At 34.4% G+C, this 24,725-nt stretch overlaps 1 protein-coding gene across 1 annotated transcript in view; it reads right to left on the reverse strand.

The window, feature by feature from the left end:
• Positions 1–24,725, reverse strand: part of STPG2 (sperm tail PG-rich repeat containing 2) — a 316,895-nt gene that overhangs the window by 276,867 nt on the left and 15,303 nt on the right. Inside the window, exons 4-6 of the mRNA XM_032398732.1 lie at positions 18,321–18,488; positions 6,805–6,917; positions 303–414 (exon numbers count right to left, since the gene is read on the reverse strand). Coding sequence (XP_032254623.1) covers positions 303–414; positions 6,805–6,917; positions 18,321–18,488 — 393 coding nt within the window. The remainder of the gene's footprint in view (positions 1–302; positions 415–6,804; positions 6,918–18,320; positions 18,489–24,725) is intronic.

Raw genomic sequence — 24,725 nt, forward strand, 5'->3', positions numbered from 1 at the left:
AGAAAAAGTAGGCAGGAGGCAGGCAAATTTAGATCAGTTTAAGAAGGAAATTGTAAGAAACAGAGTTGTCCACTACTGAAACAATAAACCTTAGGGCTAGTGAGTCCTTTATCACAAGAGGTGTTCAAGCAGAGATGGTGATCACTTGATAGAGATTTTAAGTATAGTTCCTTCAATAACATTCACTGAATAACAACTAGCTACCAGGCAGAGTAGATCTAAGAGTACTCTAACCTTGTAATTATAAGAGTCAATGATCTTAAAATATAGAAAGTAGATAAAATAGCTACATTTCAACTTACCTTTTTTTCCTCCTGCAATATTATTACTTCATAAAATCGTGGGAGATTTAAGCAATAATTTTGTTGTTTATCTTTCTTGATGTTAATATTTTCATAATGAAGTGTCTTTTTCCTTTAGAAAAGTCAGAAAAATTGAGGAGCTCTGTTTCAAATATATAATTGTTTATATGAGCAAAGAGAATATTTTACACCAACACTGTCTGCTTAAAAAGTATGCAATAAGACCATCTGGATATGTTAAGCCAATATATTCTAAATTTTGTAAAATGTATTCATCTATGTTAGTTGTGCATTTTCCAATTCAGAGCATTATAATAAACCTATACTAATAATGACTCCAAAAAAAATAGGATGTGGGATTTATATTAGTTTAAATAAAAAGCCACCAGGGCGCCTGGGTGGCTCAGTCGTTAAGCGTCTGCCTTCGGCTCAGGTCATGATCCCAGGGTCCTGAGATCAAGCCCTGCGTCGGGCTCCCTGCTACATGGGAAGCCTGCTTCTTCCTCTTCCACTCCCCCTGCTTGGGTTCCCTCTCTCGCTGTGTCTCTCTCTGTCAAATAAATAAATAAAATCTTTAAAATAAATAAATAAATAACCACCCAAAAAAGTTTCCTATTATATTTAACATAAAACATCTTTAAAATTTCAAATCCCTTGATATTTCAACTATTTATATCACAAAACAAAAAAAGGGGCAGAAAGTTCTTTAAAAATAAAAGAGAAGCTTATTTTCACTGAAATTTACACAACCTCAAGAAAGAATAAGAAACTAAAAGTGATTAACAGCCCAAGCATTAGAGTCAGACAGCCTGATATGAATCCTAGCACTGTTACCTACTAGCTGTGTGACCTTACACAAATCACCTTACTTCTCTAAACTTCAGAGTAGATTCTTCACCTGACTGGAAATAGTAACAACCAATTCTTAAGACTGTAATGATTACAGTAGATAATATAGGTGAAGCACTTAATGCCATACACTGTCCATAAGAACACAATAACTGAGATATTATTACAAGAATTTTTTCTTAAGATTTATTAATTTATTTTAGAGAAAGAGCACGAGCAGGATGGGAAGAGGGAGAGGGACAGAGACTCTCAAGCAAACTCTGCACAGAGCACAGAGCCTGATATGGGGCTCAGTCTCATGACCCTGAGATCACGACCTGCTCCGAAATCAAGAGTCGGACACTTAACCAACTGTGCCACCCAAGTGCCCCTACAAGAATTATTTTTAAATAGGCTATATGACTATACTATTTTTTCCATTTCTTAAACAGCATTTCAAAAAAAAAAAAAACTCATATTAAACATTTCCAATGAACTATATTGAACATAAGCATTTTTAAAAACAGGTAATAGAAAAACATAAAAACAAATGCTTAAGTTATATAATTGCAAATATTTTCTTTGATATTGTTATGATTTAAATACCCATTTAACATCTCAGTTCACTAGTGAATGCTGACTTTGTTGATTTTTTTCACACAAAATTCAACAAATGAACTTGTTTTCAAAACTTCAAATAGTATGATGGATAACAAATTTATATTTGGGAGATCAGAAGGGTCACATATCATTTAGGTCTATGTCTTTCTCAAAAAGAGACCTAGAAGCTTATCTTTCCATTTACAATGACCAAGTATCTCCACTTTTATACTATATCAAATATCCCAGAATAATTCTGACTCGATCAGTAAAGCAAAAGGTAAATAAATAAATAAATAAATAGGTACAAAATGTCAAGTACCAGATGGAACCAAGACAACTCCAAATAAAAGATACGGTGAAGGCAGCAAAATCAAAAAGCAGACAAATTATGGAAATGGTGACATATATGAAGCAGTCTGGAATGCAATCTATATGGATACATTCCTAAGCAAAAGTGAAAATGCAAATAGAAGAAACACAGGAAATAAAAAAGCTCCAAGAAAAAGTAACATTAAAAAACCAGGAATTAGAATGGGAGTGGGATAGGGTTGGAGAAACAAAAGAGACTGTTAGCAAAAAACTGCCAAGCAAAATCAGAGCAATAAGGTTAGACAGAGTTGCGGTTATGCCGGCGGTATTTAGTCAGAAGTGTAATGGAATGGAAGGAAAGCAATCATCAGGAACTACATACCTTAAAAAAAGGTTGAAGCAGTAATCAAAAATCTCCCAACAAACAAGAGACCAGGGTCAGATGGCTTCCCATGGGAATTCTACCAAACATTTAAAGAAGAATTAATACCTATTCTTCTGAAACTATTCCAGAAAATAGAAATGGAAGGAAAACTTCCAAAGTCATTTTATGAGGCCAGCATTACCTTGATCCCAAAATCAGACAAAGACCCCATCAAAAAGGAAAATCACAGACCAATATCCCTGATGAACATGGATGAAAAAATTCTCACCAAAATACTAGCCAATAGGATCCAACAGTACTTTAAAAGGATTATTCACCACGACCAAGTGGGATTTATTCCTGGGCTGCAAGGTTGGTTCAACATCCACAAATCAATCAATGTGATACAATACATTAATAAAAGAAAGAACAAGAACCATATGATCCTCTCAATAGATGCAGAAAAAGCATTTGACAAAGTACAGCATCCTTTCTTGATTAAAACTCTTCAGAGTGTAGGGATAGAGGGTACATACATCAATATCGTGAAAGCCATCTATGAAAAACCCACAGTGAATATCATTCTCAATGGGGAAAAACTGAGAGCTTTTCCCTTAAGGTCAGGAACACGGCAGGGATGTCCACTATCACCACTGTTATTCAACACAGTACTAGAAGTCCTAGCCTCAACAATCAGACAACAGAAAGAAATAAAAGGCATCTGAATCAGCAAAGAAGAAGCCAAACTCTCACTCTTTGCAGATGATATGATACTTTATGTGGAAAACCCAAAAGACTCCACCCCAAAACTGCTAGAACTCATACAGGAATTCAGTAAAGTGGCAGGATACAAAATCAATGCACAGAAATCAGTGGCATTCCCATACACCAACAACAAGACAGAAGAAAGAGAAATTAAGGAGTCGATCCCATTTACAATTGCACCCAAAACCATAAGATACCTAGGAATAAATCTAACCAAAGATGCAAAGAATCTATACTCAGAAAACTATAGAATACTCATGAAAGAAACTGAGGATGACAAAGACAAAGAAATGGAAAAACAGTCCATGCTCATGGATTGGAAGAACAAATATTATGAAGATGTCAATTCTACCTACAGCAATCTACACATCTAATGCAGTCCCTATCAAAATACCATCAACTTTTTTCAAAGAAATGGAACAGGGCGCCTAGGTGGCTCAGTCGTTAAGAGGCTGCCTTCGGCTCAGGTCATGATCCCAGAGTCCTGGGATCGAGTCCCACATCGGGCTCCCTGCTCAGCGGGAAGCCTGCTTCTCCCTCTCCCACTCCCCCTGCTTGTGTTCCTGCTCTCGCTGTCTCTGTCTCTGTCAAATAAATAAATAAAATCTTTAAAAAAAAAAAAAAAAAGAAATGGAACAAATAATCCTAAAATTTGTATGGAACCAGAAAAGACCCCAAATAGCCAGAGGAATGTTGAAAAAGAAAACCAAAGCTGGTGGCATCACAATTCCGGACTTCAAGCTCTATTACAAAGCTGTAACCATCAAGACAGTATGGTACTGGCACAAAAACAGACACATAGATCAATGAAACAGAATATAGAGCCCAGAAATGGACCCTCAACTCTATGGTTAATTAATCTTCCACAGAGCAGGAAAGAATATCCAACAGAAAAAAGACAGTCTCTTCAACAAATGGTGTTGGGAAAATTGGACAGCCACATGCAGAAGAATGAAACTGGACCATTTCCTTATACCACACATAAAAATAGACTCAAAATGGATGAAAGACCTCAATGTGAGACAGGAATCCATCAAAATCCTAGAGGAGAACACAGGCAGCTACCTCTTCAAACTCAGCCACAGCAACTTTTTCCTAGAAACATTGCCAAAGGCAAGGGAAGCAAGGACAAAAATGAACTATTGGGACTTCATCAAGATAAAAAGCTTTTGCACAGCAAAGGAAACAGTCAACAAAACCAAAAGACAACCGACAGAATGGGAGAAGATATTTGCAAATGACATATCAGATAAAGGGCTAGTATCCAAAATCTATAAAGAACTTATCAAACTCAACACCCAAAGAACAAATAATCCAATCAAGAAATGGGCAGAAGACATGAACAGACACTTTTTCAAAGAAGACATCCAAATGGCCAACAGACAGATGAAAAAGTGCTCAACATCACTTGGCATCAGGGAAATCCAAATCAAAACCTCAATGAGATACCACCTCACACCAGTCAGAATGGCTAAAATTAACAAGTCAGGAAATGACAGATGTTGGTGAGGAGGCAGAGAAAGGGGAACCCTCCTGCACTGTTGGTGGGAATGCAAGCTGGTGAAGCCACTCTGGAAAACAGTATGGAGGTTCCTCAAAAAGTTGAAAATAGAGTTACCCTATGACCCAGCAATTGCACTACTGGGTATTTACCCCAAAGATACAAATGTAGTGATCCAAAGGTGTACGTGCACCCCAGTGTTTATAGCAGCAATGTCCACAATAGCCAAACTATGGAAAGAGCCAAGATGTCCATCAACAGATGAATGGATAAAGATGTGGTATATATATACAATGGAATATCATGCAGCCATCAAAAAAACAAAACAAAACAAAACAAAACCAAAATCTTGCCATTTGCAACAACATGAATGGAACTAGAGGGTATTATGCTGAGCGAAATAAGTCGGTCAGAGAAAGACATTTATCATATGATCTCATTGATATAAGGAATTCTTAATCTCAGGAAACAAACTGAGGGTTGCTGGAGTGGTGGGGGGAAGGGATGGGGTAGCTGGGTGATGGACATTGGGGAGGGTATGTGCTATGGTGAGCACTGTGAATTGTGTAAGACTGATGAATCAAAGACCTGTACCTCTGAAACAAATAATACATTATATGTTTAAAAAAAAAAAGTAGGAAGGGAAAAATGAAGAGGGGGAAATTGGAGCAGGAGACGAACCATGAGAGACTATGGACTCTGAGAAACAAACTGAGGGTTCTAGAGGGAAGGGTGGGGGGGGATGGGTTAGCCTGGTGATGGGTATTAAAGAGGGCACATACTGAATGGAGCACTGGTGTTATATGCAAACAATGAATCATGGAACACTAAATCAAAAACTAATGATGTAATGTATGGTGATTAACATAATAAAATAAAATTTTAAAAAATTTTTTTAAAAAGGTTACTTTTGCCTTATTATAATTAAACCTCAATAAAATTGATGAGCAGGTAGGCAGGCAAGCAGGCAGACAGAAAGACAGACAGACAAGCAAACCAGCCAAACTGAAAGAAAAAAGGATAAAATTAGAATACTGAATAACAAAAACATATGTCAAGGGGATGAACAGAGTTAATTAGAATATTTCATAGACTTTGTTTTGTTTGGAAGAATGACAAAGATATTAAGTTAGACCCCATTAAGCTAAATATATATATTAAAGTTCTAGTGTTCTGCTAAAAGAGTAAAAATACAAGGAGTACCTCCCATATTAGGAGAGTTAAAAAAATGAAAAAGAAAAGAGAATAGGGTATAAATTCCCAAAAATAAGAATCATGTTTTATTCTTTTTATTCCTAGTTACTATGTGTAGTACTAGCACACAGAAAGAATTCAAACAATGTTTGTTCAGTAAATGAATATTAGCAAGGGAGTCTAAGAAAGAGTCTCAGCTACAGCCACCACTGGTATATAGATGTATTTGAATCTGTCTAGGAAACTAATTAGATAGGTAATCATCGTGGGACTTCTTATAAGAAAACTCATTCTATGAAAGAAGAAGAATCAGGCAGATAAGCTGGATCTTGTTTAAAAATTTTAATGAGGAAAACAGGTGATAGACTCTGAGAACAACATGGTATTTGTTACGCAATTTTGTCTTCCATGGATCCACGTCTAAGGCCTTACTGTAGGAGTAGGAGAAAATACAGAACAAGTTATTCTACCAGAAATGTATTTCCTAGTTAAACTTCATAAATATAACCTCCAAACTGATGCTATGGCTCTGACCCCACACTGAGAATGGCTTCTAAATCTATCATTTAGTCAGAAGAATGGACACCAGAGCCAGACACAAATGAATATATTAGAATACTTTCTAGTAGGGCGCCTGGGTGGCTCAGTCGTTAAGCGTCTGCCTTCGGCTCAGGTCATGATCCCGGGGTCCTGGGATCGAGTCCCACATCGGGCTCCCTGCTCAGCGGGAAGCCTGCCTCTCCCTCTCCCACTCCCCCTGCTTGTGTTCCTGCTCTAGCTATCTCTCTCTGTCAAATAAATAAATAAAATCTTTAAAAAAAAAAAAAAAAAATAGAATACTTTCTAGTAAAGAACTACATTAAAGGTATACTATACTATACTTTATTTATTTATTTATTTATTTATTTATTTATTTATTTATTTTATTGTTTACTTACTGGACTATATCATACTGTCCAGGACCAGGCCCTGACTTTATAGGTAACTCAAGTCTTCCTAAAGAGTTGCCAAAATGTATCCCCTTGTATTTCAAAGTTGCATTGGAAAAATCCTTTAAAAAAAAAAAAAAGTGAAGATTAGACATAGTTTAAATAAATCATGAAACAACTTCATTTAAGTCTAAATCTAGAGTAAGGACAGCGTTAGTCAAGGGGGTTCCCCCAACAATTGCTAAAGTCTTCTCTCAATCTAAATTAACACTGCTGTGCCCTACCCTACTCCTGAGTCAGCCAGGATTCCTAGAGAAGTATCTCTACTTTTAGCATATCCTCAACCAATATGAACAGCTCTTCCCTTGGCAGGACACTCAGCAACCTAAGACCTTAAGTACAATTAAGATGAGCTGCTCATCATTTAAACAAGGGAGGACAGGGCAGAACTGTATGATTTAGGGAATAGAAAGTCTGTTAAAAATGATCTTAATTAAATAGAAATTAAATTGATTTCCAGAAATCAAATTCAAATTCAAATATCACCAACAGATATTAGATAATTTCTAATTACCTAGCATTTAAAACTATAACAAATTCACGTAAAGTTTTCAAATAGCAACAAATTTATGACAAACAAATTAAACACTACCCCCAGTTCGTTCTATTAATGCTTGAGGTCCAGATTCGTCCTTTAATGCCAAAGAAATTATTTGTGACATGAGAAATCAACAAGCATGTTTCCTTTGCATCCACCATAATAAACGTCAAAATTTAAGCATGACTCTGAAAATTCACTCTAGGGAAGTTAAAGGACATGGTTTCATCAAAAATTAATAAAATAGTACAATGTAACATAAGAACAGTAACTTCTCTTACAGAAATTCTCTTTTGTAGACCTAATAGATTCTAAATTGAGCAATCATTTAAAAATTTCTTTAAAAATCATTTTTTAACTGATGGTAAAAGGTAAACTCTGGTCTACTTACCTTATTTTTTAATTCACATTTATAAAAATATGGTTTTAAAATAAGCTTGGATTAATAATCCAATTTATATACATATAAAAAATAAAATCCCCATAACAAACTTGTAGCTTAACTGCATAAAACAGTGTCACTTGTCCCAGATGAGTATTACTCTTCTAGAACAGTGGAACCAACCTCTCTCAATTATCATTATATTATTAATGAAATAAATAGCAATATTAGTAATATAAAGTATAATTCCAATTCAAAATGGTGAATCAAACCCATATCTGCCCGACTCCTACCAAAATTTCAAAAAAATTCTATAAAATAGACACAAATTATCACTACTAGAAACTAAGAGAAGGTATCATTCATGTTCCAAAACTTCAAAGAATTTCTGGAAAATATAGCACAGCAGAGACTACAACCAGAAAGAGAACTCACCGCATGTGAAAAGAACCTCCTCTGAAGCTTATTGATGACCCCAATGAGACAGAAACTAGAGATAAGGATGGACTCTTGGGTGGTAAATAGGGAGCAATTCTCAAAACTACTAATACCCTTGGAGATTTGTGCCAGAGCCATTACATGAATTGATGAAAAACAATATTACACCCACTCTATTCTTGGCATGCACAGTTGAAAATAAATTGGAAGCTCTGCCATTGGCCCCTAATGAGGACAAACTCTATTTAGAGAGGTACCACTCCAGAAAGCTTTGGGATGCCACAACAAAATCCAAAAAGAATCTGGTACAGCACTAAAATTCCCTAATATGTGAAAATGCCTTTTACTTCCCAGAACTTACCATTAACTAGCCCTCAGATGTTATAGAATACAACATAGTAAAACTAAACTTTCCCTTCTACACCCACCTGATCTTAAAGAATTAAACAGGGGCCAACAAAATCTCTGACAGAACTTTGATGTTTCCATGAAGTGAAATAGGACCTTTGTTGATTCTTTTTATAGATGCAATCTCACAGAGAAATTGAACTGCAGTTTCTCTACAGGTTTCCCCTGGTTTGATTTCCCTTATTTACTCCCTGCTTGGGGTGGTAGAGGAGGTTGGAGCTGAGGGTAGAGAAACGGAGTTATTAATTATGTCTAAGTAAGATTCAGACATGTTTTGAAATGTCTAGTGAACTAATAAGGCAAATCAACCAGGTGAATGTGAAAACTAATCCTATGGAAAGCAGCTAATCATAATGACCCTCATCCAGTAAGAAAGAAAATCTTACTGTCCAAAAAGCATTTAGCAATGCTAAATATTGAATATTTTCTGTGGACTGAATTCACCCCCTAACAATCCCCACTGGATTTATGCCTGTGACCTACAGGGTACAAAGAGGCTATGATAAAAATCTAGAAGACCTCTTTCATTAAACAGTAGTAAAACTCAGTGCTACTTTTAGACCCATATAATACAACATAACACAAAGAGAGAAAGACATTATTCCCCCAACTTCACCCCAGTTCATTATGCAGCTTTAGCTGTGATCAAGTACATTGGCAGAAATGCCCAGCAGAGAGCACCATCTGGTAAGAGACTGAAGTGCCTGGTAGAACAGCAGCTGTCTCAGTGGAAATAGACTTGTTCAGGAGCATGGTCAAGACAACCCCTGAGGACTTCCAGAAACACCTGGGAAGAAGTTTGCAGAAGGCTAGAAGACCTCTACATCAATAGGAGGAGACAACTTACATTTGAGTTATTAACAAAATTGTGACTCTCTTTAATACCCATAATCCAATGAAGCCTGGGAAAACTTGTTATATAAATAAAAAGGATTAATCTTTATTTCCACTAGGAATATTTCCAGCACTATAAGTGGTCTCAATGTACTTAGATTATTAATATGTAGATCCCTTCTAATGAATTATAATGCAAAGAGCAGAGAGGTATTTTCCTATCTTCACTATAGACGTTCAGCTTTAACACACTATGAAGCGATAACACTATAAATCACTATATCAAAGATATTATTACTATTATTATCATAAGTAGGTTGTCTAGTTGATACATGATTCTCAAGCCCAGATCTTTGTCAGTACTAGAAGGAACAGAGCTATGAATAAAAATTGAAAGAGCTGTCTCACCAATCTCTATAGCACATAGAGTATACACTGCTTTGGCACTCCAGAGTATAACACAAAAGGAAATAAGAGAGTCAGATCACCCAAAGGCTTTGAATCTGGGGTACAGAGACAAATGTAACACCTAGCAAAACAGTATAGAAAAAAGGGACAGCCTGACATGTCCAACAGAGCTACACATGGTAGTAGATGAATACTGGAAGAAACCATGGTATCCACTAGAGTAGCTGAAAAGCAGCCTGTTCCTTTGGGTCAGTGGCAACTCCAAAGATTGCTGCACCCTACAGAGCTTTAGGAAAAGAAAGAATGCCAAGCCACACAACACTTCCTTTTGCTAAAGTAAGTGTTCTAGATCATCTTTCAAATGGAATTACCTAATATAGCCATAAATTTCAAAGCACATATATAGTTTTGTGGACAGAAAGAGCAAAATTTCTTAATTTGTGTTATACTTTAATTTTACTTAGAAATTAAGTGAAATTTCATAATTGTGCAGATTTTAGGCATAATAAGAAGTGAAGCACACAAATGTAGAACTCTGTTTTAATATAATATAACCATGTTAGATATGTTAGATATTTTATATGTTTCAGGCAGGAGCATATCTACTATGTTTATTTACTATAGCCTATAGATTTTTTTTAAAAAGCAGCATTTTAAGGTAGCATTTTGATAAATCATCTCTTACATCACATTTTTATAGCCTAAAACATACATGTTAAAGTTCTATATTAATTCTTTTAACACAGCATTTTAAGACCTTGAGCAGAATTAGGTCTAGGAAACTTTCTTCAGGTTAATTTACACTGTTGTGATTTTGTGGTTCAACTGTTTAACAATTCTTAAGGTAATCCAGTAGAAGGAAAGATCATGCATAAATATACATACACACCATTCAAGACATAAGCAAAATCATTTTCCTATATATACACTAAAATTAATTGCACCTAAACCATATGAATTGACAACTACTTATTTCACCAACCTCTGATTGCAGAGGTTACTCAGGTAAATATTCAATCTGAAATTTAATTTAAAAGCCTCTTAAAAATGTAAGACAGAAAATGAAAAATAAATTGATGCACTCTTAACTCTAAATCATACTCTCTTTATGTCAAGAAGTGTTGACAATATCAACTTCAAGGTCACTGTCAACTTGGAAAACCATTAGCAAATAAAATATGACTTAATTGAAGCAAACTCAGCATGGAGCTGCATTATTTTAAGTGAATGTTGTAATATAACTTGAAGAAGAATTACTAACTGCCACTCCCTTTGACAATAAAATGTATGAAGAAGGGGCTCTGCAACTTTTCCACCATGTCTTTCCCATAATTAAGTATGGAAATAGAATTTGTGAAGAATTAGAAGTCCCAAAGTTTATCAATTCAAACACTAATGGACTGTTCTCCAGTGTGGCACCACATGGGTAGTTCCCAGCATGTTATCATTAGCAAATGTCAGTGTCATAATTCCACCACAAAATTTGCTTGTGAAATCCACCTCTGAAAAGTAGGCTTCTAATGGTTACCTGGGCTCTTCTTAAGAAAAAGAGAGAGAGAGAGAGAGAGAGAGACGCTAAATTTTATAATTCAAATGTTATACAAAGTAACTTATATAGAGAATTTTTCCTTACATATTAAGTACAGCTAAAACTTATCATTTGTTGGCTAGAGTCTTACACAACTCTTAATTTCAGAGCTTCTTTTCTATTTCAAACTATGTAAAATAACTCCAGCATATGTTATTCACCAGTTCAGGGAAGAAGCACAACTATTACACATCTCTTGGATTATTTTCTTAATCTTCTATTAATATTCACATCTAGAAACTGAGCCCACATATAAGATTACCTCAAAAAGCAACTAAAGAGATACACTGAATTATCAGAAATTGAGTAAGATCTAAATGAACATTACTACAGTATCAATTTCATAGTAGTCTATAGGAATCTGTATTTTTTTCTGAAGGAAAAATAAAATAAATTTTATATGTCAAAGTAATGTTTATTCATATGTGAAAAAGGTTTTGTACATCTAGGTAAGCTTGGAGGCATGGTTCTAAGCCCTTGAATAGATGATAGAATATTCCAAAACAAAGAAATAGTATATATGAAAAGTATAATTTTAAAGAAAGAATAACCATTTTGAGATTTAAGGTAAGAGTAATCAGAGAATTGTTTAAGCTAAGGCCAAAGATCTAGGACTATCACAAAAAAGAGCTTAAGTAACCTGGCCAAGGACAAATAACTATTAAGTGGTGAAGCCAAGAAACAAACCCAGGTGGTATACTCCATTCAACTACATCTCCTAACTCTTCTTTACCTTCAACAGAATATACTGATATTAGACCATAGGACTTCCATTAATTTCACTGCAATTTTTAATATAATTTATCTCTACTGTTCTTCTAAGCATCTTCCTCAAATATCTAAGATATGGGCACTGTCTGTTGAAGACGACTAATTATTTTGAGATTATTAACAGGATAATGGGATAGTCAAGGCCTGAAAAACAGGTATGGCATAGAAAGAGAGGGCAAAATACTCATGGGACAAAAGACCCCATAGGCAGAAGAAATGGGAATTCTCTGAGAATAGGAGACACATCTATAACTTACAATGTCCTTCCTCTCCATATTTCCAGAGATAACCTGGTTCTTCTTAAGTTTTATAGCATAAAACAATCCAAACCATGAGAGACTCTAGACTCTGGGAAACAAACTGAGGGTTACAGAAGGGAGGGGAGTGGAGGGATAGGGTGACCGGGTGATGGGTATTAAGGAGGGCACATGTTGGGATGAGCACTGGGTGTTATATGCAACTAATGAATTATTAAACACTACAACAAAAACTTATGATGTACTATATGTTGGCTAAATGAACATAATGAAAATAACTGTACTTGAACATAAAATGTATCATTTCTATTGTGTTCCACAATCAATAGAAATCAAAAAGAGGAGTTACAAGCTAAAAATAAAATAATACTGGCTTATGTATTTGCCATTATCATTGTTCTTTAATTCTTTGTATAGATTTGAGTTACTATCTAATGACCTTTCATTTCAGCCTGAAGGACTGCCTCTAGTATTTCTTTTAGAGGAAGTACTAGAGATAAATTCTATCAGTTTCTGTTTACTTGGGAATGTCTTAATTTCACCTCCATTTTCAAAGAACAGAATTCTTGATTGGCAGTCTTTTTTTTTCTTTTCCAGCACTTTGAAAATATTCCATTGCCTTCTGGCCTCCATGGTTTCTGGTAAGTCAACTGTTAATCTTATTGGGGAATTCCTTGTCACTTCTCCTGCTCTTTTAACACCTCTCTTTGTCTTTGTCTTTCAACAGTTTGACTGTAACGTATCTAGGTATGCATCTCTTAACATTTATCCTGCTTGGAATTCATTGAGCTCCTTGTATGCATAGATCAATGTTTTTCAACAAATATGGGGTGTTTTAGCCATTATTTCTTCAGACATTCTCTCTGACCCTTTTTCTTCTCTCCTTCTGGGACTTCCATTATGCATATGTTGGTATGCTTGATGGTGTTCCACAAGTCTCCGAAGCTATGTTTATTTTTCTTCATTCTTTTTTCTTTTGTCAGACTACATAGTATCAATTGATTTGTCAAATTTCCTTATTCTTTCTTCTGCCAGTTCAAATCCATTACTGAATCCCTCTAGTAAATTTTCAAGACCATAACTACTTTTCAATTCCAGAATTTCTATTTGATTTCTTTCTATAATTTCTAACTTTTTTATTGATACATTCTATTTGGTGAGACACTGTTCTTATATTTTTCTTTAGTTCTTTAGACATAGCTTCCTTTACTTCTTTGAATATATTTAAAATAGCTGATTTAACAACTTTGTCTAATAAGTCCAACATACTGTCTTCTTCAAGAACAGTTTCTATTGGTTGCTTTTCCTATATATGGGCCACATTTTTTTGTTCTTTACATTTCTCATAATTTTTTTGTTGTTGAAAATTACACATTTTAGATAATATAATGTGGCAGATGTGAAAATAAGAATCTCCCCCCACCACCTAAGGGTTTGTTGGTGCTTGTTTTGTTAGTGATTTTCCTGGACTATCTCTAGATTCTGTATTCTTTGTCATATGTGTCTACTGAAGTCATAGCCTGGTTTGCTAAGTGGTCAGGTAATGGTTGTACAAACGTTGGACAAGGCATTTCCTTAAATGCCTTGAACTAATAAGTCTCCAGCCTTTGCAGAGGTGCTCTGTGCATTTATTAGGGCACACCTTCAATGTTCAAGTAGGCAGTTTATAAGTCTACCTTAGCCTACACTTCCAGTGTAGAACCTCAAGACCACCTATAGGTAAGAGCTTTGTACTTTGTCAAGTCTGGTTTTTGTAGGGCTGGATTAGCAATGAAATTCCTTTCCATGTTTTACAGGAATAAGCAAGTTAAGTAAATATATTGAGAATAATGGAATAATAAGTTTCTCATGGAAAAGGAAAGACTAGAACAAACCTGTGGTACTGGATTGGAATTTCTTAAGAACAAGATATTCTCTTTTATAACCACAACATAATTATCAAAATCAGGTATCAGCATAAACTCAAAGTTTTTAATAGACAGATAGATAAGAAATAAGTATGGATTTCTAATTCTGTCCATTGATAGCCTGAAGCAATGACACCCCAGTAGCAATGCATGTACGTAGTATACTGATCTTGTTTTGAAATACCATTCTCCACTAAATGGAAGTAGGGCTCCTTAAAGAAATGTCTGCTTCCTAGGCTGGGACAGGGAAAAAAAATTTGGTGAACCTGGAACATCTTACTGTGCCAGAAGGTAAAGAAATGCTCAAAGATTGATGAGGACATGTCAAAAAGACACTAGACGCAGCTTAAAAGGACTCCCAAGGATCAAATCTGAGGTAATTTAAACTTCAGAATACATAATGAGTAATAAATGATAACTTTTTGAGTAAAAGAGGAATTCATGAATCCATGCTGATATAAATGGGAAGAAAGATAAAGAAAGCTCTTCTTTAAAGTGCCAACAAATAAATGTTAAAGGAAAGATGGAGTCATAAAACCACCACTTGATAAACATCACAGTAAAATTGAATCAGGCATCATGAAAGGATATTAAACTAGTAAGTTTGATGAAGAAAAAGATATCTACTTATTCTTAAAGTAACTCCCACAAAATATTTATAAATTTTTTAAAAACAGTAATTTTACAGTAGATAAAACTGGAAGACACCACCTCAAGTTAACATCACCAATCATGAGATAAGCAGATATCCTGTGCCTCTTTATGTGATGCACTGAGAAGGACATATCATTTCTGGAGTATTCCTGCCAAAAAATATAAACTTACTCTAATCATGATAAAATATACACAAACCCAAAATTAAGAAATACTCTACAAAGTAACTAGGCTATACTCTTCAAAAAGTCAAGGTTACAAAAGAAAAAGAAAGACTAAAGAACTGTTCCAAATTAAGGGAATCTTTTTTTTTTTAAGATTTTATTTATTTGACAGAGAGAGAGAGAGTGAGCACAAGCAGGGGGAGTGGCAGAGGGAGAAGCAGGCTCCCTCCTGAGCAGGGAGCCCATTGTGGGGCTCGATTCCAGGACCCTGGGATCATGACCTGAGCCAAAGGCAGACACTTAACTGACTGAGCCACCCAGGTGTCCCAAATTAAAGGAATCTGAAGGGACATGACAAGTAATTGTAAAACGTAATACCAGATTCACTCCAGAACAAAAATTTTTTTTAAGATATCGTTGAGATCATTAGCATTTTTTAAATATCTGTAGATTAGATATTAGTATTATGTCAGTAAAAATTTCCTGATTTTGATAATTGCATTATGGTAAAAGAGAATGTGTTATTCTCTAGGAAATTTATATTTAAATATTTAAGGGTAAAGGGTCATCATGTCTGAAATATATGCTCTCGAATTCCTTAATAAAAATAATGATATAAAAATACATAGGAAGAAAAAATGATAAAGTAAATGTGATAAAATGCTAACTGCAGATTCTGACTGAGTTATATGGGAAGTCTTTGTATTATTCTTGTAACTTTTCTACCAGTCTGAAATTATTTCAAAATTTAAAATTATTTTAAAAAAAGAAAAGTACTAACCGGGAACAATGAATGAATTAGATCTAATATAACTATATGGTTAAATCTAGAAAATATAACATTAAGTGAAATAGCAAGCAACCTACATACCAGATGATACCATTTACTTAAAATTTTTAAAATCATACCACAATATATATTGTTATTCATGTATGTAATAAAGATTTAGTGTTTACTTTGGCAAAGGGAAAAGAACGGAAGGAGGGAAACTTGGTAAGGTAACAATTTTAATAATATATTTTAAAACACAGCTAATTCAAGTGTGACAAATTTTTACTGTGTTATATGTGATGGTAGGTCCGTGGATATCTGTTTGTTTGTTTTTTTAATTTTAATTCCAGTATAGGTAACATACAGTGTTAAGAGTTTCAGGTGTACAATACAGTGATTCAACAATTCCATACATCACCCAGTGCTCATCATGACAAGTTCGCTCCTTAATTTCCATTGCCTATTTCACCCATACCCCCATTGACCTCCCCTCTGGTAACCACCAGTTTGTTCTCTACACTTAAGAGTCTGTTTCTTGGTTTATCTTCCTTTCTCTTATTTTTTCCTTTGCTCATTTTTTGTTTCTTAAATTCCTACATATGAGTGAAATCATATGGTATTTGTCTTTTTCTGACTTATTTTGCTTAGCATTATACTCTCTAGATCCATCCATATGGTCATAAATGGCAAGATTTCATTCTTTTTTATAGCTGAGTAATATTCTATTGCATATTTATATATGCATATATATGTGCATATATATATCACATCTTCTTTATCCATTGATCTATCAAAGGACACTTGGGCTGCTTCCATAATTTGGCTACTGTAAATAATGCTGCTATAAACATAAGGGTACATGTAGTCCTTTGAATTAGTGTTTTGTAACTTTTGGGCAAATACCCAGTACTGCAATTACTGGATCACAGGGTGGTTCTATTTTTAACTTTATGGGGAGCCTCCATACTCTTTTCCACAGTGCCTGCACCAGTTTTTTGTTGTGTTGTTGTTAATATTTTATTTATTTATTTGAGAGAGAGAGTGAGCAAGCAAGCAAGAGAGAGAGCACAAGCCGGGGGAGAGGCAGAGGGAGAAGCGGACTCCCCACTAAGCAGGGAGTCCAACGTGGGACTCGATCCCAGGACCCTGGGATCATGACCTGAGCCAAAGGCAGACGCTTAACTCACTGAGCCACCCAGGCACCCCCACAGTGGCTGCACCAGTTTACATTCATGGGTATCTGTTATTATGTTTGTACTATTCTATGTATAATTATATAAATTACAGTAGATATATATTTTTTAAAACTTTTAACAATTCAAAGGATCTAAGACCTCAAAATGCCCTAGTATAGCCACAAACCAAATGGTTTCTAAAGATATTTGGGCCTAAGCCCAAAGATGGAGACATGTACAAACAAAAATTTATAGGGTACTGAGAGTGAAGGTCAAGCCAAATCTGAGAATACCTATTCTCTGCCCAAGGTTCGTCTCTCTTCAGCCTCTCCTTAAGTCCATGCTTAATTTTGGCCATTTTCCTCATGGGGATTACTTCTTCCAGATCTCATAAAAGTATAAAAATATAAGTTCAAAGCACTATGTACTTCAGTCTTGTAATTAAGTAAAACCAGACAAATCATCCATATTCATGGATAATTCATATATTTCAATTGGCTGGATGAAATTTTGGCTCAGTTTTGGCCAGGTTTGAACCCCAAAAGCTGCATGAGATGGATCTGCTATAATATGTTTGATATTTTAACTAAAGAGAAGTTCCTTATCTTTTTTAATAAACATTTGTGAAATAAATAATGCTTACATTATCAGATTCAAATTCCTTTATTAAAAAATGTTCTTTTCCCTTCCAAATTCAGGGAAAGAATATCTATGTATTGCATAGGATTATACATCGTAGCAGAGACTTCTAGTAAGTGAAACCTTTTTCCTCTTCATCCTAGATGTAGTTAGACAATATTTCCCAGCGTCCTCGGCCCTTACATGTGTCTAGGTGATTAAGCTTTAACACCCAGATTTGGCCACAAAATCCTCCCACTAGCAGTCCTCCATCCTCTTTCCCCTTTGCCAGCTGGATACAGATGAATTGAAGCCCTTCGATGATGATAGTAACATGAATGGACTACGCCTGTGTCCCTGGATCTCTACACAGAGGAAAGTCTCTTATCAACAAGGAATACCCATATGAATGAGGAAAAAAAGAACTTCTGTTGTATTAAGCCACTGAGATTTGGGGGTCTATTTATCACTGCAGTTGGTATTACATTAATTAAAACACCCATAATCATAAACAATCTTCCAACTGTCAACAGAAAATACAATATACTTACAAATTGAGGTTTATAGTATGCCGGACCTAGTGTACTGTCACTAGCAGGTGGAGAATGTTTTATAATACTGCCATCCTCATTAATATCATAACCATATGACCATCCACAAGAAGGAATTGAAGGAACATCAACACTTCTGTAAACTGTAGGTGGCGCCCTTGAAATTTTCTATAAGAAAACATTTTATATCATTTACTTGGAGACAAGAAAAGGAATAAAGAACGAAATATTAAAATTTACTAAAAGGCAATTATAAATACTGACTCAATGACTTTCATAATATAAACCAAAAATGTTTATTCTATAAAAGTAATTTAAAGGAGTAAATTCAAGTCTCACCTAATCATATAAATTAAGATAACATACAGTATTACTATTAAAACCACCTTAAGAGGAAAAGAGTCTCTCTCACTTGGCTGTTATTTATTTTGCTTAGTAAATAAGTATTACTGATGCTAAAAGCAGGCATTCACTCCTATAGTCACATCATCAATCACCAGTTCAAAGTGGTTACTTGTGCTATGCTATCATAATATTTCCCAGGCAAAAATGAACTTTATATTTTTCTGTAACATTTCCTGGCTTCATTCCTTCAGCTAAATCAGCTCCTGATTTATCTCCATATTACTGGTGCCCTACATAAATATCCTAATATTGCTGACTAGATAGCAAGAAAAATGTCTATGACATAATACTAAATGGAAATATAAAATAGAATTTATGACTATAAGTAAGATATATGAAATTATACATAAGTATATATAGTAATATATATATGATTTAATAATGAACTTTTAAAAGCTATGCAAAAATTAACAGAATTATCCAAGTTATAGTCAGAAGTTTTAGGGAGATTATCATTTTTTCAAAATTTCCTTTAGCATAAAATATTTTATAATTTAAATAAAAACAAGAAGAAGTAACATATAGTAGAAATACTAGTACAAAATTTAGCAAATGAAATACTGGCATTTAAACGATTTAGTTATCTGGAAAATTACTTAAGAATATATTGATCCTCTGTTGTTTCTGAATAAATAAATAAATGCTATAGTTTAGTGCACGCATGCCCAATAGACAATTATGTTATAAACATACTATCACTGGCAGAATTTTATTTTTTTATCATTAGAGACCACTATTAAGTAGTTTCAGTGATACTTATTATAGTGATTACCAAATTAAAACAGGAAGTACTGAATAGCTTCTCCCCCTACTTTCAAAAATTATTTGTATGATGTCAAGACTTTCCAAAATATGTCCCTACCTCCTTCTCCACCCTCTATTCCTACTACCCTCCCTTAGATCCTATACTCCAAATATTCTAAAGAACTCTGTTCTTCCCCAAACATACAATGACATTAAATACCTCAATGTCTTTATTCACATGGTTTTCTCTGCCTGGAGTGTTTTTTCCCATTCTTTTTAACTACTTAGTGAATCCTTCTTTAAGATCCAGTTTGATTGTGATATCACTATTCCCTCCAAAAACTCTCTACTTTGGGCTACTAGTAGACATTTTATTATGATATATGTTTATTAAAATAGCATTGCGTCAACTATTTTGTACTGAATTACATAATTTCCCCATTAAAATTATAGATCCTGGGAAGCAGTGATTTGTTTTCTATGTATTGTCAGTGCCTAGAATTATGTCTAGTATAAAGTGTCTCTGAAAAAATGTCTGATATTAGTTTCAAATGCACAACATAGTAAATGGACAATTCTATACATTACACAATGCTCACCACAACAAGTGCAGTTACCATCTGTCACCATACAAAGTTATACAAATTTACTGACTATATTCCCTATGCTGTACTTTTCCTCTCCATGACTTACTTTATAACTGGAAGGAAGGAAGGAAGGATGGATGGATGAGGGGAGGATGAGGGGAGGGGAGGGGAGGGGAAGAAGGGGAGGAAGAAATTCCTAACGTGTCCATTAAAAAACATTCACAGGTCTTAAAAAAAACAATAACTTACTACTTTTCAGAAGAAAATATCACACAGTGTCATTAAGAAAATGCAAAAGATTAATGTCTAATAAAACAAGTGTTTCCTTCTAAAAAAAATGTCTGATAAATCCTTGCATAAATAAATGAACATTTACTTTATCCCCATGCACAAAATAGCTGATATTTAAATGCACTTATAAACCTTAACTTCATTGTCATTGTACTGACATTATTCAACTGAGTACTTAGCTCTAAAATATGCCCCCTAAACAAAGCTGATTAAAATGTAATTAATATGAGCTATGTGAAGGAGTTATGGAAAAAGAAAAGAGAACCACTCTAAATAAACTGTGACCAAAATCTTCCAGATTATTTATTTCAAAGGGCTAGGCCCTTGGTATAAAAATCATTCATTATATAACATAAATGTACCTTTCCAAACATGTCATCTGCTAGTCTCCTACACAAATTTTTTACTGGGGTCAATATAATCTTCTCATTGTCTTCCATGGACCCTCCTTCTCTATCTTCACTCATGTAGTTCTCCATGCCTGGAATGCATATTCCAACCCCACTCTTCAAGGCCAACCTCCTCTATAAATCCTCTACAAAGTATACTTTGCCATGATACAGTAGTCTTCCTTTAAATTCTTATGGCATTGGGGCGCTTGGGTGGCTCAGTCTCTTCAGCATCCAACTCTTGATTTCGGCTCAAGTCATGATCTTGGGGTCATGGGATGGAGCCCTGCCTCGGGCTCTGTGCTGGGCATGGAGCCTGCTTGAGATTCTCCCTCTCCCTTATCCCCCACCCCGCTCTCTCTAAAAAAAATTTAATTTAATTTAATTTAAAAATTCCTATGGCATTTAATTACATCGTTATTCATTTGGCACCTATCATATTTCATCTTGCATTAGTAGCAATCTATATATCTCTCTCTCATCTAAATTTTAAAATTTTTATTTCAGTAATCATGTTTTAAATTTCACTGTATTATTAACAGTACTTATCAGAGTTTTCTCTCTATATATAGGTAGACCACTCAGGTGGTTTTTAAAATCTCCTTTCCTTTCTGTTCACCATAGAAATTGGAAGTGATTGTAGATTTATTAAAAGCAAAAGTGATTTCAGTTGTTAATACAATAAAAAACTAGTTCATACACATCGAATATTCATTTAATTATAAACTACAATATGGATACTAATACACCTAATTTTTATAGTAAAGTTTTTTTAATGTACTTACCACATAAAACATTAAACCTTTTCTATTTTAACTAAAAGAAATGTCAGAAGCATAATTAAAATACCAACGTACTGATTGAAGATGCTCTTTAACCTGTAGTGCTTTTCTATTCATGATATCTAATGTTCCAGGATAAAACTGATCATAGCTTGCTGGTCCTGGACTATCTGAAACAAACTTCTTAAAACGCTTCTCCCGGTTTTGTAGACTATGACCTCCTTTTATATTATACTAAATTGGAGAGAAAAAATATGAAATAATTAAAAGAAGCACTTTATAATTAATACATATTTGGTAAGTATTATATATTAATATGAAGAAAGTTTTAAAACCCAACCTGAGAAAGTTAAGGCTCTTAACTGAAGACATCATTCTAATAAAGGGATAATAAGAGAGGACGACAATTATAGTCATCAGTTTTAACTCTGAACTCAGACTAAAACTTACTGTACTTAGGACACTCTAAGAGAATGCAAAACTCAGTTTTAAAACAGGAATCAAAACAATGGAATCCCAGTTGTAGAGCAAGAATAAAGAGTATACACTTACAGGCCTCAAAAGAATATGTACCTCTGAAATGAGCTAGAAATATTGGTACTCACACTGCAAGGAAAAAGCAAACCTTCCAAGCTTGCTTAGGATTAATTATTCCCATGAACTATTTTTTGGCCATTTCCAGGGATGCTTATGTAGGCTTACTGGCAACAGCATGGGTTTTTATTTGGTTGGTTGGCTTATTCTTCATTTTTTTAACAGCTTGGTTTTATGCTCAGATTAATTTTAAACATTGTTTAATGCAGAGAACGGACTGGGAGGAATCTCCCATAGCTCTCCATGCCACATATCTGGATTCTCTGGAATCAGAAAATTATCAACAGGGTAATAGCCAGTGAATTCAGATAAAATTCCATCTTATTAGTTTCAATTAACAGTCATAGTGTAATCATTTCAAAGATGATTCATAGTAATAATGGTTGGCATTTGATAGATCAGATAAGTTTTTTTTTTTTAACATTTTTTTTTATTTGAGAGAGAGAGAGAAAAAAAAAAGGAGCAGGGGGAGGGAGAGGGAGAAGCAGACTCCCCACTGAGCAGGGAGCCCAACCTAGGGCTCAGTCCCAGGACTCCAGTCTCCAGGATCATGACCTGAGCTGAAGGCAGATGCTTAACCCAGGTGCCCCCAGATAAGATTATTTTTTAAGTTACTGATTTACCAACAGAACTTTTCCCATGGTATATACATGTCAGATGTTCATGATCACTATTAACCAAGCCTATCTCTACTTTGCATCTTATTCAGCTGCTTTCAGCTTTTAAGAAATACACAAAAGAGATCTTCTTTTAAAAAATGAGTCAAAATTATATTCTTAGGTAGCCAATCCACTATTTGATAACTGTTTAAATAAGACCATAATTCCTGTTTAAAGAGTTTGGATCTATAACAAAATTTAATGATTTTGCAAAAATATTAACATTACAAGTTAGATAAAAAGTAAAATCATGTGAAAAGAGAGTATCTCCTCAAATCCTGATTCTTTAAAAGCTATTCCTATAGTCTCTAAGATCTTACATTTCACACTGCAATTTGAATTTATATTGAACTTCAACAGAAGATAGTAAAATTAATCTGATTTTTTAACCAGGTAAAATTAGAAATTAACCAGGACTTTTCCAATTATTCATATTTCATAATTACCAATTCTACTGATTTTACAAGAGGTTATAAAAGGAACTACAATACAATGTGTCAGATAAAGGACCCAAAAATTATATTATGAGGTAACTATACATTTTATATAAAACCTGTGAGAAAACAGCCTTCCTACTTCTTGAGTCCTGTGTTTTTGTCTATATGCTGTGGTTATTTGATGAATATTGCCAGCAACCTCCCAACAATACAGAATGCAGAGTCTCATCTGAAGGGTGAGGCCATGCACTGCATCAGGTATATTATCCCATCATACAGCTCTAGTGAAATGTATCACTCAGATCAAAAATAAAACCTAATTTGGACATTAGTGAGAAATATGAAAGAAACTATCTGGAACCAGGGAGGAGCTCTCCACATCTAAATCTTATATAGCAAGGAACAAGATGGTATCACCCAAGCAGAGACAGGTCACAAACTAGAAGAGAATTAGAACCAGAAAACATAAATTAAATTTGAACTGGCCCTTTAGAAGGGGATTCATTCTAGGAAAAAGGATATGAACAAAATAAGGTATGTGACTTAATAAGCTAATTATCTAGGGTGCCTGAGTGGCTCAGTCGGTTGGGCATCTGCCTTCGGCTCAAGTCGTGATCCTGGAGTCCTGGGATCGAGCCCCGCATCGGGCTCCCTGCTCTGCAGGGAGTCTGCTTCTCCCTCTCCTCCCTGCTCATGCTCTCTCTCTCACTATCTCTATCTCAAATAAATAAAATTTTTAAAAATAAGCTAATTATCTATCAGAGAATTATAAACTTGCATTTTGTAAACTTCATTCTTCCATCTTCTATTTTCTTAATTTCCCTTATGTTGTTTTCTAAGAAAACTTCCTTTTGAAAAAAATTAGCATGCTTCATATATGCTAGAGGAGACAAAGGAAAAAGTGAATTTGCCCATAACTGGGCAAGAGCTGGAAAGTCAAAAAGAATACTCCCATCCTCACTCCCAACATTGCAGTGTGGTGACAACCATAAACAAAGTGAGATAACCGTAACAGAAACAGAGAAATAGAGAAGGCTAAATTGGGGCACACAGTTTCAACTCCCAAATGTTTTGCTTTTATAAGAGCTTCAAGTATTACATACACAGTGGAGGCAGGCCCTCACAACTACAACCACATTTTCAGTCTTTCCAAATTTCATTTGAAGTCTCCAGGTAATATTTACTAAGCAATTGCTAATAGAAAGGAACATTTCAATCTATGCTTCCAAAAAAAGGTATAAAAATAAATTGTTAAATACTTCCATTAATTTCCAATAAGATTATCCCTTTAATTATCCAGCATATTAATTATTTACAGAATTAGTATGCTAACTATGTCACATTACAAATATATCCATTATTATTTTAAATGGCTGGATTAGGAAATATGTTTGTACAGTGACTACATAACATAATAAAATTAAATTAAATTTAAAAAAACAAAAAAATTAATAAAAATAAAATAATAATGGACTTTATTTTTTAAACAGTGTGATAAATTCAAACTTCTTGAAATT

This window comes from Phoca vitulina, unplaced genomic scaffold (assembly GCF_004348235.1).
Source record: "Phoca vitulina isolate PV1807 unplaced genomic scaffold, GSC_HSeal_1.0 scaffold3, whole genome shotgun sequence".
Taxonomy (NCBI): Eukaryota; Metazoa; Chordata; class Mammalia; order Carnivora; family Phocidae; genus Phoca; species Phoca vitulina.